Here is a 10,600-nt window from a genome sequence, read left to right on the forward strand (position 1 = left end):
TTGTTTTGTGTCGGTCCTTTTTTTTAAAAAACCCACTGAACATTGTGGAGAGACGCACAACACAACGCCCACAGCGCCACTTCTCGCGTCGCCTCATCAAATATAAACTACAAGTTTTCCCCAACTATTGAGGAAGTGAAGTGAAGTGACGGATTCCAGAGCTCGCACGGCGGCGGCGTCACGTCTGGGACCTGAATCCACGGGATCGTTTCCTGCCGATTACTTCGATCACGATCGAGAGGTTTGACGGGAAATGTGACCGCTGATCGAGACGAGGAGCGACGGCTGCGGAGGATCCTGAACCCTCGGGGCTGTCTGACAGGAGCCAGCGGTGCGGAGGAGAGGAGAGGAGAGGAGAGGAGGCTTGTCAGCATCTGTCCGGAGAGCTGCAGGTACTGAAACATTCATGAGGACCAGCAGGATCCAGACTGAACACGCTGTCATGTCTGGCCCGGCACTTCACATGTACACGACAGGAGCAGCGACACGCTGTCAACATCTGGATCGATCGGGGTTGTGTGGCGGTCCAGTATCTCTCTTGACAACATCTGCTCCCCGTGTCCACATCGAGACATTCAGACTGTATGGACAGGATGAATTCACAATGGGCAGATTGTTATGTTATTCCGAGTGGTTTCATGGACCGTTCTCTCATTTTGCAGGTCTTCAGCACAGACTTAACATCCTGCTGTTTCATGGAGAAGGTACGTCCTGCAGATTCACTGACTAAATACGATCCATACTATTATAATGGTATAGTGTGAGGTATTCTGGTGTCACTGGGGGCATTTTAAAACAACAGCTACATCTCAAAGTTTATTATTATTATTATTATTATTATTATTATTATTATTATTATTAGTGTTGTCAATACTATGATCATTATTTTCAATGTTGATCCGTTGAATGACAAAGTTAGAGTCAGTTCCAAGCACTTGTTTTTAGGGGCGGTTACAGAAACGGAAGTTATTGATCTGTCCTCTGTCCTTTATATCCTTTGGTATTAGTTGGTTCCCCTTTTGTGTTTTGTTGTATACTAAGTAGCGATGATGTGAAGATGTATTGAAGAGAAGTCCGCCGACACCGTCTTGATTGTATATAGGTTTATTACAAAAAGACCAGCATCGATTACAAGCACTGCAGAGCCTGGAGAGTGTCCGGCCAAAAGGACAACCCCCCCGACTCTTCCTGGGGGTTTCTTTTATAGGCCCATCGTTGGCTTGATAAGGAACACCTGGTTCGAATCAAGTTATGCTATGTGAGACGTGTAACTCTCAAGGCCAAGTAAAGGAGTGGTAAGGGTCCTTGAAAGACCCCTTCCATAACATTCCAAAGGAAGAGAAGAAAGCCCATATTTCCCTCTTATTCCATATATGGACAAAAAGACACTACAGTTTCTCAACAGGGGTTCCACCTGTGCCTTTTTTTTTTTCATGAATCGAGAGTTACACCACACTCTGACGAGGACTTTTAATTTGAAACGGCGCAGTTACACGATTCCGCGGAAGCGGGAAGTAGAGTCACGTGGTGACCCCTTGGTTGACCACTGAACTATTTGGGGGATCGCAGGAAGGGGGCGTGGTTTAATTTAAGCTGGTTGGCTCTTAAAATCAACAAGGATATTTAATGGCATAACTGTCTATGCTCTTACTTCCTACAAAAGAAATGTTGTTCTTTCATGAAAACTTCAACGTGGTAACAACGGACCAGTGACATAAAACATGAAATCAAATATGTTGTTGTGTGATAGCAACAGCAAACTGGATTCTTTAGTTGAAAGTGTGACTCGGGCCCATTATAGAGATTTGTTTGTATGTAATTGTGATGTCTCTGCCTCTGCAGATGAACTGGACTGCAGGGACACAGTGTGTAGCCAAGGGCGACCACAGAAAACCCAAACCTGGAGAACTGGCGTATCACAAAGGAGACATCCTCACTATTGTCGACATTAGCACAGTACTGTCTTGTTTCAATACATATTGTTTGTTTGAACTCATATTATTTGTTTAATGTACTTTAGGTCACACTATATGACACAAGACTGATGTCTCTTTTGCAGAGGAAGGGTTTTTACAAAGCCAGCCACAACACCACTGGAGACGAGGGGCTCATCAACTCCACCAATGTTCGCGAGAGAGAGGCCCTGCGTGTTGACCCTTGCCTCAGCCTCATGCCGTACGTCTCCTCTGAATTTGACACCTTTTTTTTTTTCAGAAAAAAAAGGTGTGGAGCTGATGGCACGACAGCCCATGTGAGCTCAATGTGTGACCTCACTTTGTGGGCTGAGGTTGGACGTGCAAACAAAGAATGTCACCCTACCTTCCCTCTTTTTGACACGTTAGCTGCTGAAAGTTGGTTGGTCCTAATGTATTCACCTCCTGTCTGATTAAAAATTAAGATCGGTGAGGTGTCTTTTATGAGCCCACAGCGATACTGTATCAGCATGATTTGCAAAGACAAAGTTTTCTTTCAATGTTAATATTTGGTTCACCCTGTGCTGTCGTCCATCAGTTGGTTCCATGGGAAGATCTCCGGTCCAGAGGCGGTGTGTAAGCTGCAGCCGGCTGAGGACGGCCTGTTCCTGGTGCGAGAGTCTATCCGACATCCCGGAGACTACGTCCTGTGCGTTAGTGTCTCCGGGGTGGTCATCCACTACAGAGTGATTTATCAGGACAGCAAGCTGACCATCGACAACACACAGTACTTCTACAACCTCATAGACATGATAGAGGTAAGAGAAAATGAACTGGCAGTTCCTGCATGGAGACTCAAAGAGTCCAGCTGCCGTGTTCACATGAATGTCTCTGAGGAGAGAGGTGAAAGTGAACGCTTCAGAGAAGGAATTTCAGACAGGAGAACATTTACATCCGAGGTGTACAGAGAAGGGAAATAGTTTGCAAAGGTCAGGAGTTTTAACCTCACTGAGAATTGAGCCGGACGTTGCGTCATAAATAATCAGTTGATTCATTTAGTTATTTTTTCGTAAGCCAGCTCCGTGGCCAGTGGACAAGATAAACACGGCCCTCGACACTGTAATGTCTGCTGTGTGTAATGTGCCCAGAGTGTTTGTCGGCCTGAACACCATGGGTGTCAATCTGAAGTACATACAGGAAGAGTCACGAAGAAAGAAGAGTCACGGTCCTTTTAAGGCCTATCTGTGTTTGGCCTGTTTGCCTGAGGGTATCCACCGAAAGAGACAGACTTCACTGAGACGGTCGCTGTCGCTCTGCACCCTCTTATCAGCGAGCTGCAGATGGCGTTAGGTCTGAGTCAGAGTGGCCGAATCATTCCCGCGAGGAAACCGGGGGAGGGCGGTTCACGTCAGTTATTCATCTGAAACATGTTCTTCTGTGTCTGCTCTGTCCCTGTGCCCGCACACTGCTGAAAAATACAAAAGCAGACTTTGATGTGTCCCTCTACATGAGCTGACATGTTCACATACTAGTATCACCACGCATTTGGTGTGAAGTGGGGAGTGGGTAAGTTGGTTTTTCTAAAAGTAAATATAGGTTACATATATGTGTATATATATATATGTTATATAGGTTTACTCATCAGACCACAGTCTGACCACAGCGTTCAAATCACTTCCTGAGTAAAGGGGAGGTTTCTCTGCAGAGCTCAAGTTACTCGAAATCTTGCAGCAACGCAGTTAACAAACTGAACCGAGCATGAACATACGGCGGAAATTAAAGTAATCCCTTTCCGTTTTAAAAATGATATGTGACACATAATTAAATGTGTTTGATGATTATGTGCTGTTGTGTTTCCGTCGTTGTAGTTCTACTCGAAGGACAAAGGCTCAATTGCCACAACTCTTCTGAAGCCCAGACAAAAACAAGGAACCAAGTCAGCTGAGTTAGAGCTGTCGAAATGTAAGTTTGATGTCAGGCGTCTTAAAAAAACAAACACATTTTAACAAGATGAGGAGCTTATTTGTGAACCAATTTAAATGTATCCTTGCTAGTCATTGTTAGTACATCAAATATTAATAGAAATGGCCAAATGAAGGTTATTGTCATATTATCATGTCTCTCTCTTCTCCAGCTGGATGGTTGCTGGACATTACAAAGCTCACACTGGGAGCGAATATCGGAGAGGGGGAGTTTGGTGGTGAGCGTTCTTTATTTTCTTTATTTTCATGCCAACAGCAGCAAAGTGCCGTAGTAGTAGGGATGTACGACGGGTAAATAACACGTGTGCTTCTCAACCCCAGCTGTCTATGAAGGAGAGTACATGGGCCAGAGGGTGGCAGTAAAGACCATCAAATGTGACGTCACAGCTCAGGCCTTCCTGCAGGAGACAGCAGTGATGACGTGAGTCTGTTTGTGCCAACAACACTCAGTTTCAATATGTTTGTTCAGTGATAGATGGGCTCTGTATTTCCATTCCTGCCATTTCTCTTGACTTACAGTAGTTAAATGTGGATGCTCCTCCCCCCCCCCCCCCAGGAAGCTGCAGCATAAAAACTTGGTGCGGTTGTTGGGCGTCATTCTTCACAAAGGGCTTCATATTGTCACAGAGCTCATGCGCAAGGTACAGTGAACGTATCATTTATCAGTGGTTCTCAGTGGAAATATTCCGATAACAGGAACAGGTAACACGACAGAAAGAATTAGAAAAGAAAACATAGGAAATTAATATTCAGCATAAACTGAAACTATGCCCAGCGCAACTTATTTCCAAAATGCATAACACAACATAAAGTCCCATGCAGTCAGTGAAAAAACATAGATTTGCCATATTTGGCCAGAATAATTCAGATGACAAGATGAAAAATAATACATTTTCTACAAAACCATCACCTGCAGCAGCAGCTAGTGAGAAAACAAAGTTAGTGAGAACTCCAACAAGATTCCCTGCTCTGCGTTTCTCTGCTTGTAGATGAAATCTGGCCAAAGTTTAGAAGCTTTGCAGGTGGCTACGGTCATGTGAAGTCCTTGTACGACATTTTCAAACTGTTATGCAATTAATGCTGATTTTCAAATCTACTCTTGCACCAGAAATCTACCCCCTAGCTGGCAAGTGTAGTATAACTCACAACTCGAACAGAAATCCTTCTCAGTGAACCTTGTTCATGTCTTTTATCATTTGATTTTGTGTTGCAGGGAAACCTTGTCAATTTTCTCAGGACAAGGGGACGTTCAGTTGTAGACTCAGTTCAGCTTCTACGCTTTTCACTGTGAGTTCAAACTTGAAAAAAACAAACACAGAAAAGCTTTTAAGTATTTTGATTTTCTGATTATTCTCCATAGCAAATCATATACACTGAGTAAAGGCAGTGACAATGGATCGACAATGTATATTTTTGACACTGTGTTTTATGAAACTGTGTTTTATGTGCATTTGCATGTTGGTGTCGCAGCGATGTGTGTGAGGGGATGGAGTACCTGGAGTCTAAGAAGCTAGTTCACAGAGACCTGGCAGCTCGTAACGTCCTCGTCTCTGACGACAGTGTGGCCAAGGTCAGCGACTTTGGCCTGACCAGATTGGACCCCAAGGTGTCAGACAACGTCAAAGTGCCTGTGAAATGGACCGCCCCCGAGGCTCTGAAGAAAGACGTCAGTTTGAAGAGCTGCTATGCTGCTTTTCCTTTACCCTTGAATTTTTTGTTTTGTTTTTATCCCTCTGTATCTGTGTCCTTACAATCTGCCATAATTCACCGATTAACCATAATTATTATTTTCTCATGGTTACTTCAACTGAAATACTCGGCTGCTCATTTCAACTGTAGATTCTCCTCTTCCTGTGGTGGAAAGTGTTCCTACTAGTTATATCTTTTAGTCCTAACAATCCCAATGATTGTACGTGCATAGTCAGAAGAATTTCCCTCAAATGTCAGGATCAAAGAACAAATTAAAATAACAGTTGTTTCTTCCCCCACACATATTTGATCTAATCTAAAATTCAAGTGAAACAAATTAGAGTGGTTTCTATGGGTTTCTATTTTTAAATATTACCCTAGTAATGGCTAACAAATCAATTTATTAATGCCTTATAATTTGTGATAATCCATTTATAGGGCCAGGTTGTTGTTAAGACTCATTGCATATCTCCAGTAGAACTGATGTTTTTCTTCCAGTTGTTTAATTTATCAGGATTTCAGAGTTTGTCTACTTTGTGGGTGGAACATAACTTAACTTAACAAAGTAGATCATGTCAGAAGATATGTCTACATTTTTTTTTATATGTACGTACATTTTCTCTCATCATACAGAAATTCTCCACAAAGTCTGATGTCTGGAGTTATGGTGTTCTTTTGTGGGAGATCTTCGCCTACGGTCGTCAACCTTACCCCAAGATGGTATGAAGCACTAGTGCATGACCCTGTTGGTGTGCAGTGTGTTTGTGTCTTTACATCATCGAATACCTGCACAGCCTCTCTGTGTCTTAAAAAACCTGCAAACCTCCACCTTGTCTTTATTTCTCTCTGGTCAGCCTATGAAGACTCTATAAGATTGGACTTCTGAAAAATCCTTCGCTTGGGTTTTGTCATATTGTTCATACAACAAAATGAGATTAAAGCAGATAGTAGTAATAATAACAGACACTAAACAAACCAAAAGAAAGGCCCCCAAAATAAAAGCAGAGACAAGTACAAGAGAGATAGACAGCTAAATATATATATATATATATATATATATATAATATTTTGTCTTTCTATCCAAGTGTCTGTGATGCAGCACAGTATTTATATATGTATAGATATGAAGAGACTAATTCAATAATCGATACCTGTTCAGTAAATGTGTTGATGTGCTTGTGTGTCTGTGTGTGTGTGTGTGTGTGTGTGTGTTAAAAAAAACCAACTAAAAAACAATCAGCTGTTCTTGATAACTGAGGGAAATATTTACACTTCAGTTGAATGTGATAGTGTCAAATGATCTCATCTTTCCAGTTTACTGGGTGCTGGGAGGACGTGTCCTGACCATGATAGGTCAGCTTCGGTAAAGTAGAGATGATGATGTAAATGTGAGCTGACTCCACTCCTGGCCCAGACCGGCAGGAAGGAGGACCAAGCTCTTTACCTAACTCTGTTACCATGTCATGTTAGGAGTCACATCTTATCACACAGTAGGTGTGTCAGTGGAAATGCCGCCAAACCTAGTGGTCACAATCGTCACTAGACTGTCATCAGTGGATTAGCCCGTCTCAGCAGGAAACCACCCCCGGTCTACGAGATCACCGTACTGCGTCAGAGAGGATGAGGATCGAGGTTTTACCGGAGACTCAGAGTTCACAAAGGAGACTCTACTGTTGCAGTACACCGTGATAGGACAACATGTAGGATTTATCGTGTTGTTCTCAGGTAGTTCTCTTAAGCTACTTTTATAAAGTGATTGTGTGTGGAGGAGGTAGGAAGAGGAGGTTAATCTTTGCCTTTGTCATAGAGGTCGAAGCAACTGCAAGTTGTCACAGGTTGATGTCACAGGATGGGCGGATTCTGTTGAAACTGTAATGCAGAATTGGAAGCGAACTGTGCAACTTAAACAAGGCCCTGTTTGTCAGACGGGTCTCTCTCTCTTGTAATCCCTGCACCCTGGCCGCAGGTGATTTGTGTCTTGGCCGGCGATCCATTGAGGATAGCAGGATCAGGCAGCATTAATCGAAGCTGCAGTTGACACTTTGTGGCCTTGGAGTATCTTTTGCGCAATACATAAGGTGGTGTCCTTTTAAATGTAGATGATTATCTCCCAATTACAACCTCTTAAAAAGGTTAATTTATTTGGGTCAAGTTTATTGGGCCCTCAATTAAACTCTGCACCTGGTAATTTGTTTTCTGTCTGTTATCTGGCAAAGAGAGCAGACTGAGAGACAAGGAGCAAAATTACAAAGAGGGAGAGTTTGTGTGTGTGTGTGTGTGTGTGTGTATGATTAGCACCTGTACTTTAAACATACAGCATAATAAGAAAGCTATGACACCACTGATTTATTCACCCACACTCATCATTGCAAGACGTTTGTTTTTTAATTGCCTAATGAGATTTATTAAAAAGTATGTATTTAGTATATCAGTCTTCACAATTTCTCATTTGTGCCACACCTTCCACTTCTCCCTTCTGATTCCCACTGCCTCACCTGCTCCCTTGTTTCTCCTGATCGTGTAGTCTCTGAAGGAGGTGAAAGACACGGTGGAGGGGGGTTATCGCATGCAGGCTCCGGAGGACTGTCCCCCTGGAGTTTACTCCCTCATGACTATTTGCTGGGAGCTGGAGCCACGCAGAAGACCCGCTTTCCACAAACTGAAGGAGAAACTCGAGCGAGAGATGGGAAAACACAGCCCGAGCCCTGGGTCTGAGCATCGGGATGGGGCGAGGTCTGGATCTAGATGCTGATCTTGGTTGTACATCTTGAACGCACTTTGGTGGAAACAGACTGCCTACCCACACGTTGTTGCTCATGTGTTAATCACACAAGACAAACCAGTTGCATGAATTTTTTAACACACTCAGAGTGGCTGATTAGATTCCTTTAACCCAGCGGACGATCAACATACAAGGATTCTGGTCACCATGTAATGCCAGAAAAGGCTTAATGGTTGGAGGCGTTTTACTTAGTGGGTCTGTGCAAAGCGAAAATGGGTGCGACTCAAATATATCCACAACTGTTGGATGGATGTCGTGACGCTTTATACTGATACTCCAGAGGCCTGTGCTACCAGGTGGCAACCCACCGTGAGGTCACCCCGTGGTTTGTGAACTGCCGTTATGAAGCCTTGAGTTTCGCATTTACACCACTGCCATATTGGCTTTTTTGCAACCAGACGTAGAATTGGGGCTGGGGCTGACTGAGAGCTGGCCGACTGCACGCCCACCTACACCTGCGACCATGCAGGTCCAACTGTCGATCTAGCTGAGAAGAGATCAAAACCTGTCGACAGTCCAACTAATGACCAATCAGATCACTGGAAAACACTGGAGTCATTGTTCTACAGGGGGCTGACTGGGACAAAAGAGTTTAGATAAATGTGACAGAAATTAAAGCGCAGCAGATATTTAAAGATTTTCATGTGTCCACTCAGGTTTTAAAACAGTTTCTGATAAACAGGGGGATAGTTTATCACATTAAATAAATACATAAACTACTTAATACCAGTGGCATAAATATAAGGAGATATCAACAAATCACACAAAAAGGCCTAAACCCACAGTGAATTGATCCCTCTAACAAGTTCTGTCTATTGTTGCTGTAGTTACTTGAGTTGATCTCAAGTACACCGTCCAGCTGCTGTGAATACTCACTAATATTGATTAAATGGAAGTTGTTGTTTAAATGGAAAAAAAGAAAGAAAAAAGTTAAAATAAACTGTATTTATATCGGTCTATTTACCACTCAAAGCACTTTACACTACAAGTTACAATACATTCACCCGTTCACACACACACACGCACATTCATACAGCGCTACTATTTACTGTGCTTTTTCTGTCACATTCATACACTGACGGCACGACCGTCAGAGGCAATTAGTGTCTTGCCCAAGGACACATCAGCATGGGGACTAGGGACGCAGGGATCAAACCATCGACCTTCTGGTTAGTGGACAACCCTCTCCTTCTCCTGAACCATAGCCTTTGTTAGAAATGAAACTATTTGTGTTTGTGACATGTTTTTAAAGGTTTGTGTCTTCAGTGGCAACCAATGTGTTTCAGGCTGAGAGCGACAGGATAAACAGTCTCTCACATTGTTGAATTTGTTCTTTTCATGGTATATGTTGACAGGAACAAAAATATAACATATCACCAGTATTATCCTTAAACAATATTGTATAGCATTATGATGAATACAGTAGTGTCATAATGTTTTTGAAATGCTGTACATTGATTCAGTCAATGAGCTAATTATTCATTGCCATTCGAGTGTCACAGATGTAGGATCGAAAATATAATGTTTCACATGAAGAGTAAATACAGGTTATTTGCAGGTGATGTTACAGAGAGATGTACGATTTAATCACAGATTACCACAATCTGATTCTACTGCAGTCTTATTGCCTAGCAATGTGCCATGGATCAGGCCTCAGTATGAAGAATATTCAATGACATTTCTGGTCTATATTAAGGTTTTTGATTGGGAGATCGGCGGTTCATTTGATGCAGATATTCTGTTGGTAGCATGTCCTTTCAATGTTATGAAGACCAGAAGATAAAAATTAACGTATCTATGAAACCAAGCATATTACTGCTCTTTCAAATTTGATTACATTTATTTGAATTGAATTGGTTTTGTGAGAGAAAACTGAGGGAAATATGGTATTTATTAATACTTTTTTTCCATCTTCTCTGGGATTTTGAGATTATAGGAGCACCTTTATTGTTATCTGCTTTTCACTACCCTCATTTCTTGGGATCTCTTAAGCTCTTTGAAGGTACAGAATATTTTGTGCTCTCTTAATCTTGGGGGGAAAAATGTTGTGGACTGCAGTTGGTTGTTTTACATGTATAGTTAATTTATTATATTTATTACTATACTTATATCACTCGTTTCACAGTGTCTAATTTAATAGAAATGCAATCAAATACTTCAAGTTCAAAACTCCTATTTTGGATTATTGTCACGTCACAAAACCAAATTAAAGATGTCATTTTATTTTAAGTCTA

At 42.2% G+C, this 10,600-nt stretch overlaps 1 protein-coding gene across 1 annotated transcript; it reads left to right on the forward strand.

The window, feature by feature from the left end:
- The first annotated feature begins 92 nt into the window (after positions 1-92).
- matk (megakaryocyte-associated tyrosine kinase) lies at positions 93-10,600 on the forward strand. The gene is made up of 13 exons (XM_035647287.2): positions 93-392; positions 663-704; positions 1,843-1,956; positions 2,060-2,175; positions 2,512-2,731; positions 3,782-3,875; positions 4,048-4,113; positions 4,217-4,316; positions 4,452-4,536; positions 5,109-5,182; positions 5,366-5,561; positions 6,218-6,304; positions 8,109-10,600. The coding sequence occupies exons 2-13, from the start codon at positions 696-698 to the stop codon at positions 8,334-8,336; spliced, it is 1,389 nt and encodes a 462-aa protein (XP_035503180.2). The 5' UTR covers positions 93-392; positions 663-695; the 3' UTR covers positions 8,337-10,600.

Source organism: Scophthalmus maximus, chromosome 13 (assembly GCF_022379125.1).
Source record: "Scophthalmus maximus strain ysfricsl-2021 chromosome 13, ASM2237912v1, whole genome shotgun sequence".
Taxonomy (NCBI): domain Eukaryota; kingdom Metazoa; phylum Chordata; class Actinopteri; order Pleuronectiformes; family Scophthalmidae; genus Scophthalmus; species Scophthalmus maximus.

Excerpts from the sequence above, each read along its gene's own strand:
- matk (XM_035647287.2), top strand. Across the intron at positions 4,114-4,216 it reads CGGAGAGGGGGAGTTTGGTG|CTGTCTATGAAGGAGAGTAC; the intron begins GTGAGCGTTCTT and ends TCTCAACCCCAG. Across the intron at positions 5,562-6,217 it reads CCGAGGCTCTGAAGAAAGAC|AAATTCTCCACAAAGTCTGA; the intron begins GTCAGTTTGAAG and ends CTCATCATACAG.